Source organism: Mytilus edulis, chromosome 2 (assembly GCF_963676685.1).
Source record: "Mytilus edulis chromosome 2, xbMytEdul2.2, whole genome shotgun sequence".
NCBI classification, from domain to species: Eukaryota; Metazoa; Mollusca; class Bivalvia; order Mytilida; family Mytilidae; genus Mytilus; species Mytilus edulis.
The window spans coordinates 69,543,869-69,571,520 of NC_092345.1; the positions used below are offsets into that span (position 1 = coordinate 69,543,869).

The 27,652-nt window shown below is 32.6% G+C and overlaps 2 protein-coding genes across 2 annotated transcripts; both read left to right on the forward strand.

The window, feature by feature from the left end:
• Nucleotides 1-3,007: 3,007 nt before the first annotated feature.
• LOC139512774 (protein mono-ADP-ribosyltransferase PARP12-like) lies at nt 3,008-7,522 on the forward strand. The gene is made up of 2 exons (XM_071300676.1): nt 3,008-3,449; nt 6,814-7,522. The coding sequence occupies exons 1-2, from the start codon at nt 3,107-3,109 to the stop codon at nt 7,080-7,082; spliced, it is 612 nt and encodes a 203-aa protein (XP_071156777.1). The 5' UTR covers nt 3,008-3,106; the 3' UTR covers nt 7,083-7,522.
• Nucleotides 7,523-17,279: 9,757 nt separating this feature from the next.
• On the forward strand, nt 17,280-27,446 carry LOC139512775 (uncharacterized). Its single transcript, XM_071300677.1, has 8 exons — nt 17,280-17,459; nt 18,919-18,979; nt 19,688-19,788; nt 20,776-20,885; nt 21,212-21,380; nt 22,248-22,393; nt 26,086-26,170; nt 26,969-27,446. Exons 1-8 carry the CDS (start codon nt 17,310-17,312, stop codon nt 27,185-27,187), a joined length of 1,041 nt encoding a protein of 346 aa, XP_071156778.1. The 5' UTR covers nt 17,280-17,309; the 3' UTR covers nt 27,188-27,446.
• The last annotated feature ends 206 nt before the right edge of the window (nt 27,447-27,652 follow it).

Consider the following 27,652-nt stretch of genomic DNA (forward strand, 5'->3'; position numbering starts at 1 on the left):
CCAGCTTTGATCATTGTTTAGTAGGACTATAAGTTTCCACTCCTGTTCTCGAACGATGAACACACAAATATTTCCGATTTCCATTACCTTACAAAATTAATTTCACCTACCGGTGTACACTATTCTATATACTTTTTTTTTATGGTGATGCTTGCTTTTCTGAAACTGTTTAACATATCACCCCTTATTTTATTGATTTTGTATTTACATTGTGTCATAGATCCAATTTATATGTTCAGTGTATATCCATTTGTTTTTGTTAATATGTTTTTGACTGAGTTAAGCCATTTCAATTGATATTTTATTGTTTGTCTTTCTTGTGATGTTACAACATATTTAGGTAAGGGTTAAGGTTGGACCTTTGAACGCGCTGCATTTGTTTGCACCTGTCCTAAGTCAGGAACCTGATGGTCAGTTGCTGTCGTTTGTTGATGTGGTTTATAAGTGTTTCTCGTTTTATATAGTTTAGACCGTTGTTTTCCCCGTTTGAATGGTTTTACACTAGTAATGTGTGTCCCTTATAGCTTGCTGTTCGTTGTGAGCGACGGCATTGTGTTGAAAGCCGTCCTTTGAACTATATTGGTTTACTTTTACAAATTGTGACTTGAATTGAGAGTTGTCTCATAGGCACTAATACCACATCTTCTTATATATAAGAACGTTAATACTGAAACAACACATCATGTACAGTAAGTTATTGTACAATGACTTTTGAAGTGTTAACAAAAGTGCTGAAGTTATATATATTGTACGACTTTGCCCCCAGCAGAGCTAATTAAACAGTACAATAACGGGTGTTACACGGACACCTTTTTATCTTCATCTACACTCTAGTAGGATCCATAAGTACATTGATAAAATTGAGAATGGAAATGGGGAATGTGTCAAAGAGACAACAACCCGCCCAAATAAAAAACAACAGCAGAGGGTCACCAACAGGTCTTCAATGTAGCGAGAAATTCCCGCACCCGGAGGCGTCCTTCAGCTGGCCCCTAAACAAATATATACTAGTCCAGTGATAATGAACGCCATACTAATTTCCAAATTGTACACAAGAAACTAAAATTAAAATAATACAAGACTAACAAAGGCCAGAGGCTCCTGACTTGGGACAGCCGCAAAAATGCGGCGGGGTTAAACATGTTTGTGAGATCTCAACCCTCCCCCTATACCTCTAACCAATGTAGTAAAGTAAACGCATAACAATACGCACATTAAAATTCAGTTCAAGAGAAATCCGAGTCTGATGTCAGAAGATGTAACCAAAGAAAATAAACAAAATGACAATAATACATAAATAACAACAGACTACTAGCAGTTAACTGACATGCCAGCTCCAGACTTCAACTAAACTGACTGAAAGATTATGATTTCATCATATGAACATCAGGCACAATCCTTCCCGTTAGGGGTTTAGTATCATACCATCATAACATATATGAGAAGAACATAACCCGTGTCATGCCAACAACTGTTTTTAGAATAAATGTGTTTAGTTCCGATGCAAAGACCTTATCAATGACTTTACGTCGGCACATCGCAAATAGACCGTGACTTATTTAAGGAATGACTGTATTATTGTTTCTGTCTATTCGAAATAACATAAATTCATTTCTTATAATTTAATTCTAAATTCTATTTTAAACCGTAGAAAACCATGAAAAAACGTTGACGACGTCACGGTCACATGACTTAATTATGTCTTTGGGCTGATAACAAAATAACGTCAGCCAATCATTACTTATTCATGACTTTTTTTACATAAATTGTCATCCTGCCTTTTAAACTTAAACTCCTACCCTGCCTTTTTTCTACTTCTATCGAAGCTCCCCTCCTCCACCCTATAAAAAAAAACTTCTATGCGACCGGTATTTTTGCCGAAATTCGTGAAAACTTTTTGTCTATTACGATTTCATACGGATTTTCCTTCGATCGAAATTTTTTACACATGCCCATTAGCGCGTCTGGCGTAAATATAAATTTGTTATCCTGGTATCTATGATGAGTTTATTATTAGTTAGATCTAGGGTTAAAGAAAATGGATTTGCTTTCAAATAAGTTTTTTGTTGGTCCGATAAAAATTCAACTTCTTGATAAAAACAATACTTTCCTGAAAAAAACCCATTAAGATCTGCACCAATACAGTTTTTCGTATTAGATCTACAAAACGTACTGTATTCTTGAAAACAGTCGACCACCTTTTTGTATAAAACCGTAGATACTTTTATTTCTTTTAAGTTGGTTAAAATGTTTTATTATTTTGTCGCCCTTCAAACAATTAGACACCCTGTTTAAGTATTACTTGTTCCTTTCTGATTAATTATTGTTAAATTTGTACAACTAAACTACATCTTTTTTCGTTCGAAAAACACATCAACCCAAGATTCTCTGCATATACAATAATCGAATTGTGGAATATTCGTATATTAACACTGTTACGGAATAAAAAGGATTTAATGCCTTCATTTACCTTATGTAATCAGTAGTTGCATTGACAGATGATGGTAAAGATTTGACGAAGGTGAACACCAGGCAATTTAAGGGTTACCGATATGTTGATGCAGCCGCCATTCCACGAACGCCTTAATCGGCAAAGGAGCGACATATCTAAAAAGCCATTTATCTTAGTGAGCAAACTATTCAAACTGATGGACCAAACTTGGAATTCCTTGGATCGCATGCAAGTTCTAGAGATTAAAGATCATCGAACAGAACATTCACTGGAATAACGTGTGTGCCATATTGTCAATTTCAGACGATCCGGTACCTATTATGTTTGCTTGTTGCTTGTTCTCTTTAAACTCTAGTGATATGTACATATATTATAAGACCCTATACATACACTAATATATATCTTATATATATTCGTAAATGATGTTTCTTGTCTAGTCCACAATTGTTTTTTTTTATGCCGGAGGTCATGGTGAATCTTGAACATTTATTATTCATTTGACTTTCCTTCACCAGCCGAGATTTTATTAACGAAAAATAATTTAATTTTGCATCAACGAGAGAAAAAGACGCAATAGTGCAATTGATTAGTCGTACATGGAAACCATATTTGGCTGGCAAAGGTCGTGACGCGCAACAAAGGGGATATTCACAAATGAAAGTAGCCAAGGTCGAAAGAAAAGAAAATACATCTCTTTTCCTGAAGTATACTCAGAATAGACACGATTTACTTCGTCGTCTTGAAACTACAAATCGACCATTTAAATTCCCTGGAATGACAAAACATGGACCAATCGAAACAACGGCAAACATGAACAAGAATGTCTTTGCAGATAAATATCCTGAAATAAATGAACATTATTTGTTCCATGGTACTTCAGATGCTACAGTCAGAGCTATTGCTTATGGTGGCCTAGATACACTTTTAGCAGGCGATGGTATGTATGGGCGAGGAATTTATGCGGCAGAATGTCCAACGAAGAGTGACCATTATACAGGTTATATTTTATTTTTCTCGTTTGAATTGTTTAACATTCGTAATTTCGGGGTCTATTTAGGCTATTATAGTTTGTTTTGCGGTATGGGGTTTCTCATTGTTAATGCCGTACGGTTACTTATAGTTCCTTACTTCTTGTGTCTTAAGTAGAGAGTTGTCTCATTTGCAATCATACCACATATTCCTAGAGTCTAGACATAGATACAAGTATCTTGTCTTGGGAAGGGATAAATCATACCTTGTAAAGAATCACTCTGATTCAAACAAAAAATTCTCTGAAACTGAAATTATCAAGATGCTTGATTCTGACAACATATTTGTTACGTTTGGAGGACGTATTTTTCAACAGACTGTCGGAATTCCAATGGGAACCAATTCTGCCCGTCTTCTTGCCGACTTGTTTCTTTATTATTATGAGACTGACTTTATTTAGTAACTTTTAGGAAAAAAGATAAGCAGATGGCAATATCCTTTAATTTTACGTTCCGCTATATAGATGATGTTCTCTCACTGAATAATACAAACTTTGGTGACTATGTTGAACGAATCTATCCCATCGAACTAGAGATAAAGGATACTACAAATACAGTTAAGTCTGCTTCATATCTTGACTTGCATCTAAAAATTGATAATGAGGGTCGGTTGAAAACAAAACTTTACGACAAAAGAGATGATTTCAGCGTCCCAATTGTGAACTTTCCATTTCTATGTAGTAACATTTCATCAGCGCCTGCATACGGAGTATATAGTTTCCAAATTGATACGATATTACCGGGCTTGTATTTTCTATCATGATTTCCTTGATAGAGGATTGCTGCTCACAAGGAAGCTATTAAACCAAGAGTTCCAAATGGTGAAGTTGAAATCATTCCTTCGTAAATTTTACGGACGGCATCACGAGTTGGTTGACTGTTATGAAAAATCGTTTTACAGATGATATCGGATATGTTCCTTATGTCGTAACTACAATACCCTTCCCTCTTCACGAATGTGACCCACCGAATAAAACTATTTGCTGGATTTGTAATAACATAAGCAACACGACGGGTGCCACATATGGAGCAGGATCTGCGTACCCCCCCCGGATCCCATTAGATCACCCCTAGTTTTGGTGGAGTTCGTGTTGCTTAGTTTTTAGTTTTCTACGTTGTGTATTCTGAACTTTTATTTGTGTGTTTGTCTCTGCCATGGCGTTGTCAGCTTATTTTAAATCTATGAGTTTGACTGTCCCTCTGGTATCTTTCGTCCCTCTTTCCTATTTTCACATATTTAGATATCAACGAAAAAATATGTTCCATGTCATTTTTTTCTTCTTACACAAATCCTATCTGTTTGTCATCATTTAGACCAGAGCCTATAGATATGCAAAATTTTATGCATTTTTCAAAATACGTTCGTACCTGTTACAGTCAGGCATTTTATATATTGACTAATTTTTGGATGCAATTTACAAACTGCATAGAAAAATTTATAAAAATGAAACGTTCACAAATCTGAACTATTGAAATTATCGAACAACGGAACAGTTTTGCTTCTGTTTGAATTTTGATTTTTCAAAAATTTCAATTGTTTAAAAAACAGTATAACAAAAATGCTCAAAGACAAGATCAAAGGGGAAATCTATAAAAACTGAAAACATCAAACGCTGTCAATGAACTGAACAAGTCACGGGAAAACAACTGCCGGATAATCCTGACTTGGGACAGAGATTTTTATAACTACCTAAGCCTCCCTCCCACTTGTATAACAATTGTGTATAGTTCCGTTATGTTGACAGACATAGGTAAGTCACACAAACAGACATGATAGGTATAAATGTATCACAAATAGAGAATTCTAATATGACGTGCTTCTTTCGCTTTGTGAATAAACCCATGCTATAAATCTAATAAAATTTGTTTGCACATGCGTATATTGACTACTGCAAAAATAATAAATTTTATCAAATTGTCATGCATTTTATATATTTCCTTAATTTAACACTTCCAAACTCTTAAATGATGCACATGTTGTTACTAATTCATTAGTTATTACTGTAATGTGTTGCATTTGGAAATTGACATATTTTATATGACAACCGTTCATGCTGGCTTTTCAAACACCTCCATCTGAAAAATCACATTGCCAGTCGTTTGCTGGTTTACAAACAAAAAAGGGAGGTTCATGGAAGAGCATACACAAACACGCTACACTTATAACAATCTGACATATAAATTGCCCTAATTGTCCTAATCAGAATCGAAATAATTGATCCAAGCTAATACTTTATTGTAGTTTTAACATGGGTAGGCATTATATTCGTGTTATTTTAGCCCTCACTATCGCTCGGCCAAAAATAATCACGAATATAAGGCCTACCCAAGTTAAAACAACAATAAAGTATAGCTTGCATCAATTATTCCTTAACTAGCAACCAGAACTATGTAAACATACAAGGCAACTGACTATAAAAATTTCAAACAAACATACAAATCAACGGTGTGTGAATGTTTCCAGCAACGCGTCACGCGGAGGAAAAACAATTATCTAAGCTACATGTAGTTCTAAAATCTGAAAGAACCTTCTTGGTGCCTGTAAGTTTAGAACTTGCTGAATTCTAAACTTGCTGAAACGAGTTAAGAACTTTTTGAGGTACCTTGCTGATGGGAATAAATGAAATGAAGATGAACAACTTCTGTCGTGCTTCTAATTGTCAATCAAAACAAATACCCATTATCTTCCCTACTTGTATTTTTAAACATAGTAAATTTTTTAATTTGCTAGATTTGTTCATAAACAAAATGAAAAATAAAATTGGCACTGGCCCTTTTTTTTGAAAATGTTTTTTCTGACCAATTCATTTCATTAAATCATTTAATCCTGATATAATAAAATTTAGTACTGATTTTTGACAAGTGTTACATTCATACGTACCATCATCAGGTTGTTGTTACATTCATACGTACCATCATCAGGTTGTCTGCAAATTGATATTATACAATTAAAGCCTTTGTATGAGGTCCGATATAGCATAATATTGACCTCAACCAAAGGCCATAACTGTTATTTCATTAATCAACAACTATATCATGAACAATGCAAATTTAGAATTTTCTAGAATATATTTGTTGTAACAAGCTACACGTATATATTGTGAAATGTACTGTTTTTAGTAATTTTTGGTTCATTTGGATAAATCTTCTTTCTTTCATGTAATTTGAGGGACTGATATCCACCTTTTTAATTTCGATGACCGTCATGCTCCGATCGGTTAGCGATAGAACGATTATACTTCTATCAAATTTTTTAAACTGACTGTAATGAATGATATAAAAGTTTGAACGGATATATTTACTCATTGCATTAATATGTTCAATATTTTGTAGGTACAGCTATGTCTAACCTTAAAATGATTGTGGTACGCATGCTCCTAGGTGAAATTTATGTTACCAATGTTGCATACCCATTCCAAAGACCACCCTGCAAACAGTGTATACCTGGTAATATTGATACGTGTAACAATTCGGCTCATAAACAGGACATGTTTGACTCTGTCATGGCGGCTCTTGATGGAAAGCATAGAGAATTCATAACTTATGAACAAAACAGATGTTCTAGTTATCCAGAATATATAATAACTTATAAAAGAGAATGATAACACGATATTTATGTGGAGAAATTTGACTATCTTAACATGATAATTTATGTTTTTGTTGTTACAGAAGTGTGAAATACTTTGTACAGCACTGGACTACACAGTAAAGCATACGCATATATGCATAATTATTATCAGTTAAAGTAAAATACTGTTAGAATTTGCCAATTTTTCGAGAATGTCTTTTAATGCATTGTGACATTTACATAATTACCAGCCCACTGAAACTTATTATTTACACTTATATGGAGTATTTAAAAAATGAAATTGTATTCATACATTGAAATGTTCATTAACTTTTTCATTAATAATATATTAAGAACTATTTCAGTTCCGATTAATCTACAAGTAACTAAAAAGTTAATTTGACCTGTTGATATAATTTGTGATGCATTTTTTGTTATTTAATGTTTACTTATTTAAGTATAACATTAACGGTGCCAGTTTCCTGCACCAGATGCGCATTTCGACAATACATGTCTCTTCAGTGATGCTCGTAGCCAAAATATTTGAAATCCAAAGCTTATATAAAAAATTAAGAGCTATAATCCAAAAGGTCCAAAAAGTATAGCCTAATCCGTGAAATGAATCAGAGCTTTGCATGAGGGAGATACATTCCTTAATTTATAATGATTTCTAACAATTTGTAACAGCAAATTTTAACAACACAAACATCCGTATTTTCATGCCGGTACCAAAGTACTGGCTTCTGGGCTGGTGATACCCTCGAAGACTAACAGTCCACCAGCAGAGGCATCGACCCAGTGGTAGTAATAACATTAACGGTAACGGTAACAATTTTCCTGCACCAGATGCGCATTTCGACAATGCATGTCTCTTCAGTGATGCTCGTAGCCAAAATATTTGAAATCCAAAGCTTATATAAAAGATGAAGAGCTATAATCTAAAAGGTCCGAAAAGTAAAGCATAATCCGTGAAAGGAATCAGAGCTTTGCATGAGGGAGATACATTCCTTAATTTATAATGATTTCTAACAATTTGTAACAGCAAATTTTAATAACACAAAAAATCCGTATTTTCATGCCAGTACCGAAGTACTGTCTACTGGGCTGGTGATACCCTCGGGGACTTACAGTCCACTAGCAGAGGCATCGACCCAGTGGTAGTAATAACATAAACGGTACCAATTTTCCTGCACCAGGTGCGCATTTCGACAATACATGTCTCTTTAGTGATGCTCGTAGCCAAAATATTTGAAATCCAAAGCTTATATAAAAGATGAAAAGCTATAATCCAAAAGGTCCAAAAAGTAGAGCCTAATCCGTGAAAGGAATCAGAGCTTTGCATGAGGGAGATACATTCCTTAAACGGACACATTTTTATCTTCATCTTCACCCTGGTAGGATCCATAAGTACATTGATGACTTTACATCGGCGCATCGCAAACAGACCGTGACTTAAAAGGTTACACTTCTGTTTTAATAGCAAAAATTAGAAATATGAAGTAAATTTTATTATCTTAAAATCATTTTATACGTTTTTGTTGTTACAGTAAAGCGAAACTATTTAGCACTGAACTATACAGTGAAGTATACGCATTCATGCATATTAAAAGTTGAATAACTGTTAGAATTTGCCGATTTTTCGAGAATGTCTTTTAATACTCACTATGTATATATATTATTACTTAGTGTTCAAATGTATGCACGTTTTTTACTAGTCATTCATGACTTTGTTTACATTAATTGTCATCCTGCCTTTTTCACTTAAACTCCTACCCTGCCTTTTTTTCTACTTCTATCGAAACTCCCCTCCCCACCCTCATAAAAAAAAAACTTCTATGCGACCGATATTTTTGCCGAAATTAGTGAAAAGTTTTTGTCTACCATGATTTCATACGGTTTTTCCTTCGATCGAAATTTTTACACATGCCCATAAGCGCGTCCGGCGTTAATATGAATTTGTTATCCTGGTATCTATGATGAGTTTATTATTAGTTAGATCTAGGGTTAAAGAAAATGGATTTGTTTGCAAATAAGTTTTTTGTTGGTCCGATAAAAATCCAACTTCTTGATAAAAACAATATTTTCCTGAAAAAAAACCCCGTTAAGATCGGCACTCATACAGTCTTTCGTATTATATCTACAAAACGTACTGTATTCTTGAAAACAGTCGACCACATTTTTGTATAAAACCGTAGATACTTTTATTTCTGTTAAGTTGGTTAAAATGTTTTATTATTTTGTCGCCCTTCAAAAAATTAGACACCCTGTTTTAGTATTACTTGTTCCTTTCCGATTGGTTATTGTTAACTTTGTACAACTAAACTACATCTTTTTTCGTTCGATAAACACATCAACCCAAGATTCTCTGCAAATACAATAATCGGATTGTGGAATATTCGTATAGAAGAAGATATCATTCATAGTTAACAGCACTGTTACGGAATAAAAAGGATTTAATGCCTACATTTACCCTATGTTATCAGTAGTTGCATTGACAGATGATGGTTACAATTTGACGAAGGTGACCCCATGGCATTTTACGGATTATCGATACATTGATTAGTTAATGCAGCCATTCCACAAACGCCTCAATCGGCAAAGGAGCGAAATGTCTAAAAATCCTTTTATCTCATAATCTTAATAGCATGTGTTCAATATTGTCAATTCCAGACAATCCGATACCTATAATGTTTGCTGGTTGCTTGTTCTCTATAAACTCTAGTGATTTACACATATACCTGAAGACCCCATACATACTCACATATCTCATATATATTCTTAAATGATGTTTCTTGTCTAGTCTACAATGGTTTTTTATGCCGGAGGTCATGGTGAATCTTGAACATTTATTATTCATTTGACTTTCCTTCGCCAGCCGCGATTTTATTAACGAAAAATAGTTTGACTGTTTAATCAATTAGAAAAAGATATTCCTAACCTATTAAATATTAAATATTTGAATTAAAATATCATGCAACAGTTTTTTTTCTCATTTAATTTGTACAATTTTCCTTAAAAGGATCGGGTTTTTTTGTCTATTGATTAACTTTTTTTTTCACATATAAAATGAAATTTGTTGAAATTTAACTTTTATAATTTTCCAATTCAATCTGTATAACCACTCTTTTTTATTTGAGTAGACTAATTTTTATTTAAATTCATCATTTTATATCTTTATGCTCTATTTTATAATCAACATGTACATGATTCAACACTTTTTAATGTGTGACAGGTGCATTAATTCTGGGAATAGAATTGACGTCAAGGGGTAAAGTCTGCAACTACATATGTAACGTCCCGCAGATAGTGACGTTTTGCGGGAATTCGAACGCTTAACGTTGCGCCAAAAGTTAACTCCCTTGAAACTGTATCGGATGCCCTAAACTAATGTAAATATTGGCTTTTATTTGAAGAACTGGAACCCATGACTTCAAACTCAATCATTCATAGGGGAAATTACTGAAGTAAAATGAAATCAAAATATGAAAAATTACTTAAATCTTACAACTAATGACCGTAACTCTGAAACGGCAAACCAGATAAAAATCCGAATTATAAAGTAAAGTGTTGGTGCAATCAAGGCATGCTGGAGTAAGTTGTCGATATGTGAAAATGCATTAATTGTAACAATCAAGTCCTATACTCTGAAGGTTAACAAATTTCAGTTAATGTTTGAAGTATTATCAGTATACACATTTCTCTAAACTGAATGTTTACATTAAGTAACAATGTACACAAGTAGGAGATATAGTTTTAAAGCTGTTGATAAAATCTGTTTCTGTCTTTAAGGAGGGAAAATGTAATCTTGTGCAGTTTATCATAAATAGTGATAAAATCTGTTTCTGTCTTTAAGAAGGGAAAATGTAATCTTGTTTATCATAAATAGTCATCATAGATTCAAGACGCACAAGACTCATCAGAAGCGCTAGAATCAAAACAGCCAAATCAAAATTGACAACAGAAGTTCAAAAAGTTGTGCTATTGCCATCTATGCGTAGAGAAAAAATTAAGTGTTTTGAATTATTTTTACACAGCTATTAACAGGTCAGGACGGATAGGCTTACTTTTCGGCTGGTAATAACCAATCTATCTCATTTAATCAAAAACTGAGGGAAATGTGATCGAAATGTAGAAAAAATGATTTTCTTCAGATGCTGAAAGCAGTGATTCCAAACCCGACATTTTCACTCAATCGAAAACAATCACATACTATCCAGAACGATTACAGTAACAGTAAACCGAAAGGCTGGACAAGGTTTAGAAAGGTAAATATTTTTCAATGTAGCATTTGGTTATGTTTATAGAGCTAGACGATAACCGTAAAGTTAACGATGTTTTAATGTTATGTTTTAATTTTGGTCCCCAGTGCTCTTTCACTTCGTACTTTATTTGGCCTTTTAACTTTTATGGATTTGCGCGTCACTGATAAGTCTTTTGTAGACGAAGAAACTTTAATTCTGGTATCTATGATTAGTTTATTAGGTCTTTCCACCTTTCCGTGGAAAGACCTATTGGTTTTCTTCTGATAATATTTTTTTCTTCCGCCTAATTTTCTTTCCTTCGCTGTTTTTTTGTTTCACAAGATGTCGCTTAGATATATTGTATATGATATCACAGGGTTAATACGCTTTTGAAACTGACACCGTGTAACACAAATCTTTTCCGTGTAAGAGTTATCTCCCCGAACACTGTTTTTCTTGTTATCACTTATATGTCGCAACCATATAAGAAACCGACAAATCTATTTTACCAAATTACTCGTTATATCCTCAGGATGAATTGAATAATTTTAATGGAAGTTATCCCCCTTTTGTATATGATATAAGTGATATGCATTTCTAACTGGTAAACCATAAGTGATAGAGACCTATGGTCTATTGATTTAAGATCCTTGGTCCAAAAAAATGAAAATTAGGTCAAGGTCAAAGGTCAAGGTAATATTCTAAATTTAGATTTTGGCTAATTTTCACTCATTTTCATTAACATTATAAGATATCGACAAATTATTTTTACTAAATTGTTAGTTGCGACATGTCGTAACTTATAAATTTTGGTTGAAAGGGTGTGTAAACAATAAATGGAAGTTTTCGCCGCTCTTATATCTAGAATTATGCGTAAAGTGATATTACTCATGAACCATACATATTAAGGAACTAGTGTCTTTTGATTTGAGATCCTTAGTCTATGACCTTGAAATTGAGGTCAAGGTCAAAGGTTAATTGGACGTTCTAGATTTTGACCTTTGCTTCAAATTCATATTTAGACATCATAAAGTCATAGGAACTGACATATCAATTGAATTTTTAATATTTTCACATCAAAATATGTTGTAAGTGGTGGAAAGACCATCAATGGTTCTCTGAACAATTGGTTTTTAATTTTTTTTTGTTATCCATGGTTGAATATACTCAATTTTGTTTTACCAATTACAGAAGATAAATTAGTCGAATAATTTAAAATTTTAGTTTTGTTTTTAATGGCATAAGGGCCTTTTCCCATTCTTGGAAATAAAAAAAGTAGCATTTTGTTATAAGAATGAATTAAAATAAATTAACCTTCTAAGCTACAAATATTAATTCAATGGGGTTTACCAATGAAAGCTTACACCATGTCTAACTGAATAGAAAAAGGAGTTTTACATTCTGTGTATTCTTATTTTTGAACAGAAAAGTATTTATAAAAATCAAAGACAACGAGGGACGAACAGAACATTATAAACGTTTTATTATTGTACGAGAAGAACATGTAACAAACGATGCAAATCCACCAGAACTTATTTTCTTGGATTTTGTAACCTCTTGTCAAAAACACACAAAGGAAGGCACTTGTAGTTTTTATCCATCCTTGATTAAGAAATTAAAGTTTTTGCTCAGACACTGTCCTACGCCCATTCCATTTCGTTTCATTTTATGATATCGACTTATACCACAAGATGTATATGAAAATGCACGAAGATCAAACATAAATGTAGGACTCTTTATTATCCCGGTTTTTACAAGTTATTTTTTTTTTAAATATTTTTTATATTAGTTTATTCGTATCTTTATAAAACAATTTCATATTCAGTCTTGTTTTAAAGTTAGAAAATTAACTGTTTTGATGGTAATCGAAGTTGATGGTGTCTTAGGTTACATACACAACAGGCATTTGTAATTCCGATATTGTACGATATATTATCACATGGCTGGATACAGTTTATTAACGGGGATTAGTATAAAAAGACACGAAGGGTGTAATTATTGGAGCGGGTGTTTATTTTTCGAAAAGAAAATTTTGGAGATATTGATAGCCTTTTTGTTATTTAATTCCTTTTTTAAATTGTTACCGAATCATGCCACAAAATAAATACAGGACGTATTTTATGATTTCAAAATTGTGCTTACATATATGACATAGGAGAATAATATATCAAGTTGAAATCCAATGAAACAAAACATGTTTTCCAAACCGCTTTTGGCTTAAACTTTTCTCAAATAATGTTAATTACTGAAATGTAAATAAAAAAATTGTCATAAAAAACCATGAATTGACAGCAATCGATAGTATTACAATAATCAACTTCAACGTGTCCATTTATCCAGTTTTTACAATGTACAGCTTGTGTGTATGCCCTTTTCCTATTTATGGAAATAAAATACATTTGTATGTTTAAACTTACAAAGTAAGATATACTTTCTAACTTTATGACACCTGGAACGACAAGATCTAGAGGTAAGGGCTACTTTGAGTTATATAACCATCATATAAGGCGTGGTTATTGGACTATCCTGGATATATTGAAGGCATTTAAAAAACGTTACATTCAAAACCAGAAGGCAGATATGTATATATAGGTAGAAGGAAGTTTACCAACGTCAGTCCAGGTACAAAGTTTGAGATATTAGTTAATTTCCTGAGGACGGCTCAGTACTAGTATATCTTTCACCGATCTCACGATTTCCAAGTAAGGTAATAAAAAAAAGGATGTGTCATAAACAGGAACATAAAACCCTATATTTTCAAATTAATCATATTCAAATCAGGAATAAGTGAAAGGCACAAAATATATCATTTCCGAAAAAGAAGGTACATTATATTTTCTTTTAAAATATATATAACTATATAATGCGAATTATTCACTCCATAAAAACATCCATAGAAACACCACCCTAGAGCAACGAAAAATGTTTTTTTCGTTTTGAATTTTACTCAGAGTTCAGTATTTTTGTGATTTTACTTTTTGTCCATTGGAAGGGAAAATCCAATGTATTTAATGAAAGTAGTCGATGCTATATTATCCATCCTTGAAAATAAATAAAAGCATCGATATCTCGCTTATTATATGAGAATACGGGTGTATCATTGTTTTCAAAACTTTGAATTTACGAAATGAGAAGGAAATTGTGCTTCAGATTACCTTATCTCTACTATACAGAATTTTTGGCGATCTAGACCACTTGGACACCTCGACTGAACCAAACATTCAGCTTTTGATGGTGTAGTGTTACATTTTGTCTCTTATAATAATTTTAAGAATGGCATTAATAACTATTTTATGTTTTTTATTATATATGTATACATTTTATTCCATGTGAGTATTAATGGCGAGACTTCAATAAACTTATCTATCTATATATCAATCTAATAGACGTATTTACATGTGTATGCAAATTTGTCCGCCATTACAAAAACATCATACAGGTTCCCGTAAATTTTGACAGCATAATTCAGAACATTTGACGTCACATCTAAAAAGTGATTGTTGCTTGACGTCTTAAGGTTAATCGGAGATGATATAAGGTCATTCGGAGTCACAATACCAAAAGTGTAAATACGTTTATTAAAAACCGATCTCTCATGGCTCCCGTTTTCTGTTATGTCGAGATGAATGATTTGCAGACTGATAATAATATTTTAGCATATTTTATTACCTGACTAGTCATTCCGACAGAAAATAATGTCTTTGCGTATTTTGTTACCTGGCGTGCTTTTCCAAGGAAATTGACAATACTTTCACAGCATTCGTAGGAGTGCAGCGTTGAGCAATGATCCTAAAGTCCTAAACGTGATGAATCTGATTCTGACCATGACGAACTTACTATACCAAGAACTATGAACAAAAATCCTACTTGTATTATAAAAATGGTAAGACGAACATTCAATGGAAACTCAAAAAAGTTTTCAGTTCCTTTTACTAGAACGTCTGACCAGGACATCGACTTTTCAACAGTTGCCATGTCCTGAAAGAATATCAATCGTTACACAAGGAACTATATATATATATAAATACCTTTATCGCATTCATTTCATCTACAAAATTGAATTCAACCCTTATTACCTGTAATAAAACGACTAGATATATCAATTCTTTTTTAATTGAACGGAGACTAATTTATAAACTTATATATGCATACGGAATGATCATACGAAACATTGATGAAAAACTCAGAGAAAATATGACGACATAATCATAACCATGGAACGAGATTGAAACGATCAGTCAATCACGACATTTACGGTAACATACTTTTAAAACTGTTTAATATTTTTTAGGTACAGATATGACAAACCTTAAAATGATTGTAGTGCGCATGCTTCTAGGTGAAATTTATATTACCAATGTCCAATACTCGTTCAAAAAACCACCTTGCAAACAATGTGTACCTGGTCATCTTGGTTCATGTGATAAATTGGCTCATAAACAGGGCATTTTTAACTCGGTTATGGCGGCTATTTACGGAAAACACAGAGAATTTATAACATATGAACAAAACAGCTGTTCAAGTTATCCAGAATATATAATAACTTATAACAGAGAATGAGAAAACGATATTTATGTACAGCAAATTTTGTAATCTTAACATTATATATATTATATGTTTTTGTTGTGAATTGATGTATAGTGAAAAAACTTATACAGCCCTGAACAATACAGTATAGTGTACGCATATATGTGTATTAAAAGTTGAATAACTGTTAGAATTTACCTATTTTTCGAAAAGGTCTTTAAATACATTTGGACATTTAGTCTACAGATATTTATTTTGGACATTATAATTATGGAGTATTGAAACTGTTTCAATTCCGATTAATCACCAGCCATAGTGAAATAGTTCTGATGATATCAATTCCAAAACAGAACTTGAAACGTTTATACTGAAACTCAACATTAAGTAATAATTGTACAATGACTTTCGAAGTGTTATCAAAAGTATATACTGAAGTAACACATATTATTACATTAAATTTCTATCATAACAGTGCAGTAAAATATTCAATAGAGCTCAGATATGTATAAGCAAACGACATACATCAGATACGTGCCACTCACTATAATTATTATTTGTTAGTGTTCCAATGTATGAAGAGTATGATAGCTTAATAAATATTTGATTGTTTAAGACTATCCCAAGTGACAACCGTAGATACTCTTATTTCGTTAAGTTGGTAAAGATGCTTTTATTATTTTGTCTCTTTTAAAAAAATCAGTCATACTGTATTAGTAGTTTTTGTTCCTTTCTGTTTGGTTATTGTTATCTTTATACAACTGTTACACTTTTTTGTTCGATAAACACGTCAACACAAGCCTATATGCATTAGTTGTAATCTGTTTGTGTGGAATATTTGTATAGAAAAAAATATCATTCATAAAGAAAAACACTGTTACGGAATGAATAAGATACCAGGCCTTCATTTACCGTAGGTAATCAGTAGTGGCATTAACATATGAAGGTAAAGATTTGAGGAAGGTGAACACCAGGCAATTAACGGGTGACCGATATTTGATGAGTCAATGCAGCCATTCCACAAACGCCTTAATCGGCAAAGGAGCGAAATGTCATAGAAGCCATTTATCTCAGTGGGCCAACAGTTTAAACTTTTCCTTTAATCGCATGCAAGTTCTACAGATTGAAGATCATTGAACAGAATATTCACTGTAATAACGTGTGTGCAATATTGTCATTTCCAGACGATCTTTTCTTAACTTTCCTTCACCAGGCATGATTTTAATAACGAAGATAAGACATTTTGACTGTGTAATCTATTAGAAAAAGATTTCCTAGTTTTTTTAACCTATTAAAAATTGTGTCGATTCACTGTATGAATTAAGTGAGACTTGGTCATCATATTCAGTTTTATTCTAAAAATATCATTCTATCATGTATTAAAAATAAACGCTTACAATGAAAACTGATCAAATAAATTGATATTTATCATTTTATCAATAATGTGATAATTCCCTAATCTCAAACACTGATAATGTTGACATCATACAGTAATAATGGGTAGGAGCTCGGGTGGGTTCCATTCTCTGTCTCTCCTGTTTTTGTTTTGCTTTCTGCTCACCAAGCATGGTAGCTTATCTGCAGAAGAGAGTAGTACATCACAGGACGAAGAGAATGGTTCAACATTAAACTGGACACCGGCTACGGTAAGTATGATGATAATATTGTCCTTGATGAACTTGTCAAATAAGGCTATTTTACCTGTATTTTTGTTAAAATCACTTCACAAGTTTCTATATTATCGTTTCAATTGTTTGAAGGTACATAACGTAAGATTAGATTCAAACATTATCAATATAATGCAACATTTTGAATTTGATCACAATGGTAAATATGTTATTCAAATATATTATTATTTTTATTTAATTTGTAAAAATTTCCATGAAAGGATTGTTGTTTTTGTTCTATTTATTAGTTTTTTATTTCACATATAAAATACAATTTGTTGAAATCTAACTTTTATAATTTTCAAATTCAATCGGTACAAATATTTTTTTTTAAATTCAACATTTTAGATCTTTATGCACTATTTTATAATCAACATGTACATGATTCATAATCAATAATATTTTCTTATGCGCGATTGTTGCATTCTGGGAATAGAATTGACGTCAAGGGGTAAAATTTTTCACTAATGTAAATATTGGCTTTTTTTGGAAGAACTGGAACCCATAAGGTCAAATTCAATCACAGAATGCAATTAACAATTTGAATAAAAAATAATAATGCATTTATCTGGAAATTACTGAATTAAAATGAAGAACAGGATATGAAATAATACTTAAATCTGACAACCAACGACCGTAACTCTGGAACGGCAAACCAGAAAGAAAAAATCCGAATTATCAAGTAGAGTGTTGGGGGTAGCAATTCAGGCATGCTGGAATAATTTGTCGAAATGTGAAAATGCATTAAATGTAACAATTCAAGTCCTATCACTCTGAAGGTTAAAACTAATTTCAGTTAACGTTTGAAGTATTGATAGTTTACCATAGTACGTCCCGTGTAAAAATTTCGCTAAAATGAAAGTTGACACTTATAATTTACTACCAATTTACAAACATAGGAGATATCAGTTTAAAGCTAGTGATAAAATTTGTTTCTGTCTTTAAGGAGAAAAGAACACTGTAATAGTTTGTCAGTTTACCATAAATAGTATTCATAGATTCAACGTTTACAACTCAGTACGCCAGACGCACAAGAATCATCAGAAGCGCTAGAATCAAAACAGCCAAATCAAAATTAACAGCATTGAAATAAAAAAAAAAGTGCTATGGCCATCTACGCATAGAGAATAATCTTTGTGTTTTTCTGTTTTTTTCTTTCATTTTAATGAACAGTCCGGACGGGTTTGATTACGTTGCGGCTGGTGATATCCAATCATTTTCATTATATAAAAAAAACAGAGGAAAATATGATAGAAATGCAGAAAAGAAAAAAAAGAAGAAAAGTTGACACAATACAACAGTAATGATGTATTTCGTTTGTTGTTGTTGTTTTTTTTTTAGAAAATATTAATACTTTAAGTAAGAGAAGCTTTAAGATGAAAATATTTAATTTCAATGCTTTACTTTGATTTAACGAAGATATGTTTGATGATTTCAGTCCGTAGTACCTCATTTTGGTTTTTCTGACGTTAAAGTGGCCATAACAGATATAAGTACAGGTACATCAATTTAAGATTTAAATTTCTTAACGTTTTGATAGTGTTAAATCTCATTTAAAAGAAAAGTAAGCTTCTTATTACTATCATTCAAAGACACAACAAAAAGAAATGAAACAAGACTCAAAAAAGACACACAAGAAATTTTTATGTAAGTTCAGGGTGTTAATGAACCAAGCCAACTGTAATATTAATATCACTTGTTGCAGGATTTCGTGTAATTCAAAAAAAAAAAAAAAGCTTAAGAAATATGGGATTATTGACAACGACATAATTATGAATCAACAATCAAAGTCCAGATCTAGTCAAATCTGAATTTAGAATAGGAAAAGCAATGATTAAAATAACAGCTTCAAGAAATTTAAATCGCAAAGTCCCTTGTAAAAATTTCAAGATCAAAGCTCGAACACATTAAACGAATGGAAACTGTCATATCTTTGACTTGGTACATGCATTTCGTTGTGTAAAAAATGGTGGATTGAACATTGTTTCGTAGATAACAAAACTCTCACGTGTATCATACTGAGTTCCATTCAATTCTATTATATTGACAACAATGTGTGAACAAACTAAACAAACATAATACTAGTAGGTTAAAATAGCAAAAATAGGGGTACAAAACCATTTTAGACTGCATTCCCCTAATACAGGCAATTCTTCAAGGCTTAAGTATTTATAACCAAGTTTTTTGTTTATTTGTTTTTTTCTTAGAAATGCCTGTACCTGGTGGAAAATTTAGATATACATTTACTGTGACCAATACTGGAAGTACAACACGAAATATTACTGTTACCACCAAGGTTGACAATTATGTAAGAAACAATTTGGCCATCTTATTCAAGTACCATAATATTAACGAACGAAACGCGCCCTTTGTCTAAAGCCTGTGAGTTTTATTAATGATATGATTAACAACTGTACCAAACTTATGGTCTGACACTAGAATTTATTAATCGTTTGATACACAAATGTAACAGCCCCAGTTGTTCTTTGGTAACGTGCCTGCCTCGAATGCGGGAAATGATGGGTCAGACATAGCCAAAATCAAACCCTTGACATGATGTATTCCCAGCATCTCTACTTAACATGCTGTTTAGGGGTAACGGCAAGTATTAGGTTCGATATCAGGGAACGTGTCAAGGTAGAGTCACGTGTCGTGTTGTGTATAACAACTTTAAAATCCGGCTAATAGGATAGGTCTCATAAAGAGCTTGATTAACATTCGTATCAAATTATCATCATCATCATCATATTTGTTTTCGTCTACGGCGTCGTAGTTCTAATCTTCATTATCATCATCACCGCCATCATCATCATCATTGTGTCGTCTTTGTCGTCTGTGTTATCGCCATCATAAAATGTGTTATGATTGTCATTGAGACAACTATCCTCCATAGGACGTACACGCTCACGTAAGCATCTGTTATATTATCGTATGGACTTAGAAAATTAGCAACACGCGTACTGTAAAGTGACCTATCAAATGACTCTGTTTTATAAAATGGGAAAACGAATCGTCAGCTTTATTGATAAACACATATGACATACATACGATTATGGTTATGATTGTCGATGAGACAAACATTCACTATAAAAGAAGAATCGACGATATAAATGAGTAAACCGTGTTCTTATTTTCAAAAAAATAAAAAAAAGTATTTCATGTTTGTGCGGTAGAACAAGTCCCGATGACCACTTGAGCATATGCCAAAGCTGAATGGTAAATCTTGAACTTGTTATTCTTTGTTGAAGTGCTTTTTAATACTTATAATACTGTGAAAGGACATGATTTTCTTTAGATGCTGATAGCTGTGATTCCAAACCCGACATTTGCACTCAATCAAAAACAATCACATACTGGAACGATTACAGTCACAGTAAACCGAAAGGCTAGACCAGGTTTAGAAAGGTAAATATTTTTCAATGTAGCAGTTGGTTTGGTTTATAGAGCTATGCAATAATTGTAAAGTTAACGTTAATTGTTTTAATGTTATGTCTGTGATCAATGGTTAAATATATTCATGTTCATTTTTTTAACCAATTACAGAAGGTAAATGTGTCTTTCATATTCTTGGAAATATAAAAAAAAATGAATTTTGGTATAAGAATGAATTAAAATAAATCTACCTTCACAGCTACAAATCTTATTTCAATGGGGTTTATCATGAAAGCTTACACCATGTCTAACTAAATAGCAAAAAGTAGTTTTACAATCTTATATTTTTATTTATACAGAAGAGTATTTATAACAATAACAGACAACGAGGGACGAACAGAACATTATAAACGTTTTATTGTTGTACGAGAAGAACCTGTTACAAACGATGCCAACCCACCAGAACTTATTTTCTTGGATTTTGTAACCTCTTGTAAAAAAAGCCCAAAGAAGCATACTCGATGTGGGGTAAGAATTCACAAAAATAAAAATATTGTTATTAAACATTTTGTGCATTGACTCGTTTCTTTCTCTCTCTAATTTCCTTCATAAAAACGCTAATTATAAAGAAAATTAAGGCCAAGGATGTATAAGAACTTGGAGAGCTGCAGTATGTGATCAAAAGGATCATAACAAGATTAACCAAAGTTACAATTTAAAACTCTTTTCTCGTAATCACTACATAACAGATCAAAGTTACTCAGAACTACACATATGTGTTTACCAATGTTGTTTTGGTTGGGTTGTGATTAAAGTGAAAGCAAAATGAGTTGGAAAACAAAAATGACAAAAAATCAGATAAATCGGCAGACGTAGAAACAAATTTTTTGTAACAATTGTATTGTTACACATTTATAGTTCGTACAATTCTCTCTCAGTCAATTAAGATATGTTCAGTTTGTGTTCAGGCTATTCAGTACTTGCTGTGTACTAGTACTTGTACAAATCAACATCATACTGATTTGTCTCATAAAATACTGAACAGTCTTGAATTGACCGTAAGCGATTTATTTTAGCTTCACTGAATTTTTCTCTGAGTGGGCAGTAAAATTCCCTATTGTCCTTTTGTTTTTATTTTGTGTGTTTGCTGTCATCTTGTAGTACATCACATATCTCTCCCTTTTATTTAACATTATTGTTTCAACGTGTCACACATCTCAACTTAATTTAAAATCACTTGATTTTGTAAAAACTATTAGATTTTTATAGAAGAAATGGGATGCATTATCATTTAAGATAAAACTAATGTCCTTGGTACACCAGAACCTTTGTGTGCTGCTCAAGACAAAATTAGTAATTGCCTTCGGATGTTTCTTATTCTTTTATATTTCAAAGACCGGTAATTGGACAGTATTGTTTAGTGCGCAAGACACAGAATCTGGTCTAAGCATTATAGATGTAGATGACCATACCATATCCACTGTATGGACAGAGGATTATTCACAAGGTCAAGTCATCAGACCAATTAACGGTAAAATCAGGTAAAAATCAAAACTGAATTAGCAAAACATGTTTTCAAGAAAAGTGAGCTAGATTTTATCAACTTGTAAATAGATATAAATATTTTGGTACCCCAATCATTCGCTTAAAGTACTCTTATTTAAGTAGGACACTATTATTTCACAGTGAAGTTTGATTTAAAAATAACTGCGATTCATACTTTTCCAATCCTCAATATGATATAATTTGTTCATAAGTTAATATGAATTTTTTAAGTGTACTTTCTAGCAGCTTATATCCATTCAGTTTATATTGAAAATAACACTCAAGTGATTTCGTGCGTACCTGTGTACCCTTTTGTATGTGTACCTTTAACAGGAGCACACAAACAATATCATTCGAAACACAGCATAGAAAACTAATGACTTGTTAACAACAATCCCACCACAAACTGGAGACTATCACTTAGTCTCAAGCATGATATAAAGCAGATCCGTATCAACATGTGCCATCCTGGGATAAGTCTAAATCGATTTGATAAGATTTATGTGGTGAATTGGTCTTTGGTCAGACTTCGCGCGATTATGTGTTTGTGTAGAAATTACATGTAGCTGTAGCGCTCGGACTTTTAAAAGTTTCTGTACCAGACTCTAACATTGTCAGCTCTTAAAAATAGATCTTCTAAGATCACCAAGAATCCAATCTGTTGAACTGTGTTCATGTGCCAAGTTTTTTCGTATTTCACAAGGCATTTTGTTGAGAATGAATGGTACTAAAAACGAGCCGTACGAGTCTTGAGCTTGTCCGAGAGATTCTAGTCCACGTATGTATGTTTCTGTTCTGTCATAGTAACTTCTCAGGTGTGTAAGCGTATTCTTTGGTGCGGGTATGTCTAGAAGTGCTTGCATGTACGATTGAATGATCTTATGTTTTTGTCCGAGTCTTTCATGTATAACTTCAATAGCTTTGTTGTAGTTTGTATGCTTAAGAGCAAATCCGGCAATGGTGTATGACGCCTCTTCTTCTAGTAAAGATTTTAGGTAGTTGAACTTTTGAACATCGGTTAGAGTGTTGTTGTGAATTGCTGAATCAAAAGAATCACAAAAGAATTGCCATTCAAGTACGTTTCCATCAAATGTAGGTAAATTCAATTTCGGTTGTTTGTGAAAGTTGCTCATATTAACGTTAGAATTTGAACGTAAAGACGTAAAGTTATATGCGAGGTCAACAATTTGAATGGGTGGCAGTGTCTAATTGTTTGGCAAAAAACTTCTAGCTGCTGCATTTAAATCAGATGTTTGAACATGAATAAATTTAAGAATTTTGCGTATTTTCGTCTCTAAATTAAATTTACTCATCTGTGTCAAGTATCTCTTGCTCTATATCCTCCTCCTGTACACTTTCCAAAATGTCCTTATCCAAATCCTTCAGAATATCTTGCTTTTCCTTCAACGTATCAAGAATTGCTTCCAACTCGTCCTCTTCCAGTTTTTCTTCTGATTCACTCCTCTCGTCAAATCTTCTTAAAATCCTAGAATCTGCGCTTCTGTGTCCCGTTTGAATATATTTAAGCTTTGTAGTCATCTTCTTCTGGTCACGATACCAATATCGTAAAGTGGTTTTACTAAAACTGCATATGTAATTAGAAAGACGTCTAAACTGTATGAATTTGTATTGATGACTGAAGTTCAAGGTAACGTCATATGTTAACGACGTTAGATATACGATAATGCCGCGTTACGTTAACGTTCTCTTCTGTGCGTGATTTCTAAAAAGGTCCAATAAGTAGATTCACACTTTAAATCTTCAAAATGCGATCCTGCAACACGTGTTTAAAATTGATTATATAATCGCAATTTGTTTGGTATATGTGTTAGACTCAGATCGACGTCTGGCCTCTAATCGACGTCCGTTCCTCAAATCGACGTCCGTTTCTCAAATCGACGTCCAAATCTGACGTCACATTCTCAAATCAACGTCCAATATTTTGATACTCTAATCTACGTCCAATGTGACGGTATGTATTGCCAAAACTACGCCCGATTGATTGTAGTCGTCTTTAATCGATGTCCATTATCAATAAATAATAAATTACTGGACAAAAATAAGGCCGTTAGTTTTCTCGTTTGAATTGTTTTACATTGTCATTTCTGCGAATTTGATAGCTGACTATGTGGTATGGGCTTTGCTCATTGTTGAAGGCCGTACGATGAGCTATAGTTGTTAATTTTTGTCATTTTGATCTCTTGTGGAGAGTTATCTCAATGGTCTTCTTTTTTTATAGTAATTGTTTATACTTATACATGTACATATTTTGTAGGGTTCACACTCACACATTAATACATACTTTACATATTTTACATATCGATTTTTTTTCAACCCGAAATAGGTATCATGCATATTAAAGTCTATCTTGATACAAAGTTAATCGAATAGATCTACATAGTAGTGTGTCATTCCTATTCATGTTAATAAATGACATGTATGAAAGCAACCTAACGACAAAGAAAACCAAACGACATCTAGAGGGCATTATTTAATCTTCAACATTAGACAAAATAAACAAGTACAGCCAATTGTGTTTTTTTTTAGTTTGGACTCTGTAAGATATTTTTCAACTAATTTCTGAGTTTACACCTAGAGTGAAACATATACGCAAGAAATTGGCATTATGTTTTTATGTTGTGCTATTACACCACCGTTCTAGGTTAACACATGCTTAACCCCAACATATTCTTTATGGGCCTGGAGTGCAGTGGTTTTCGCCGGATGGTTTATATAAAAAAGAAGATGTGGTATGATTGCCAATGAGATAACTATCCACAAAAGACCAACATGACACAGACATTAACAACTATAGGTCACCGTACGGCCTTCAACAATGAGCAAAGCCCATACCGCATAGTCAGCTATAATAGGCCCCGATAAGACAATGTAAAACAATTCAAAGGAGAAAACTAACGGCCTTATTTATGTAAAAAAAAAAATGAACGAAAATCAAAAATGTATATGACTGTCATATTTGTTTTTCAGATTTTTTTTTATAAATAAGACCGTTAATTTTCTAATTTGATTTGTTTACATTATTCATGTCATACCACATTTCCTTAATTTTATGTAATTTCTGAAATTAAAAAAATTTCACAACCTGTTTACATATTTAGTCTACTATGTGATACATCCTTAAAAAATATATTTAAATAGATCCTATTTGTCACACATATGTTTAAAGTTTTCAGCTGCTGTCGATTCTAATAAAAAAAGGACGTTGATTAGAGAAAATAAAAATTGGACGCCGATTAGAGAAGCCAAAAAATGGACGTCGATTTGGAAGGATTTATTGTGACGTCAGATTTAGACGTCGATTTGAGGAACGGACGTCGATTAGAGACCGGACGTCGATCTGAGTCTTACATATGTATAATAGATGAAAGGAACAAACTTGTCTTAAAATTGGGAGGGATTTTCGAGTGAACCGATTTATGATGAAAGATGGCACCAAGACGTTTGTCGGCAACGGACTAATTCTTCGTTTTATCTTATTCACAATACCGAAATAAAAAAAATTAAAAAGGTAAAAGATAGTCATTATAAGACAACTTTGTTTAATATCTCGTGATAGTTGATTATCGCATGTCTAAATTTACTTTCACAAGAATCGCTCAAACCCAGTTGCTATGCTGTATACTTTAAAACTGTTGTTGAATTATTATTTTTGTTATCTATTTTGCAGTACTGATTGTTGCCGCAAAAGAACAGTTATTATTGTCACAGATAACAATGGAAACACAATTAGGATACCTATTTATTTTCCAGATGTACGTAAAAAAACATGAAAGATAATAGTAATTACTTGCTCTTTTAAAATGTTTGGTCTCGATCATCACTGACAAAGTGCAGCTACATTAGTACTGATTTGCCTTTAAATACCTTTAAATGTTATAAGCATTAACTAAAATCGCAATATTTTTTTGTAAAACGTAGGGCTGGCTAGTAACTTTGCTGTTTAATTTTGTGAATGTGTGTGGCAACATTTTGTAGCTTCAACATGTTTGGACCAGTGTTTGACATTGTATTAGTTTTTTAAGGGATATTCAAATAGAATGAAATTCAAAACAGTGTGGCTGGGGCCATTGATTGACACATTAAATTCATCCATTGACTGGGACAATTTACGTGAACGTGTGTCTGTAACGACCCCTGTTCACGACGTACCTACGATAGACATTTAAACTGTGGGGTCACCAAAGGTTTCTTAACGCCTTTAATTATAAAATAATTCGAAAAATTAATCAGGAATAACCTTTATGTTTTGATTTATACAATTGATATAAATCAAAACATCGTGTTATTCTTGATTAATTTTTTGAATTACTTTATTAAGGTGTTGAGGACCTTTGGTGACCCCATAGTTTAAGGGTCTTTAAAAAGTACATAGTGAGCAGTGGTCGTTACATACAAACGTTCACCTAAATTGTCCCAGTCAATGGATGAATTTAATGTGTCAATCAATGGCCACAGCCACACATTTTTGAATTTCATTCTAGTATTGGTAAATTCAGCTAGATGGTTTGATTGTTATTAATTTCAATATAGCATTACTTTTATAATTTTAGTACCGTCCCACCAGCGTTCCAACAGCAAAGAGTCATCGACCAAAATCTATCAAGATGACTGCAGTTGTAGTTAGCGGTTTTGGAATTTGTTTATTACTCGTTATTATTGGTACAGTAACAGCACAGAACTGGAAAAAAGTCGCATGTAAACGCCGAAACAAACAAGCCGGGCGAACTATCCGTATGGATGTTACTCCAAAAATTAGTTTAATTGTTTGAGATTTACATAAACAACTGTAAATAACTGTGCAATGGTGTTTCGAAAAGGCTGATTTCATTTTTACCAATAGATTTATTTTTCTGAAATCAACTTTAATAACATTAAAAGTAGGCATAAGTCTGGCATCGTCGTTGATAAGTATTAACTATATGCAGGACAAATGATAAATGTATGAATATGTGTACTTTGAATATAGTTTTTAATATTTTGTGTCGAATATAAATTAATGTTTAGATAAAATCTTCACTGCCAATAAAACTTGCTGTTTTCTATTTCAGATCATTCTAAAAAAGTTATAAATTCTTACATTAACATCGGGTATAATGCCACATGATAAGGGACGACATCAAAAGATCAATGTAAGATAATATAACATTGCCGGTACATATTGTACCTAAGGAACCGATCATGTTCATCAATTCCGTAAATCCAAAGTGGATGTCTCTAATATGCCGTCTTTTCAA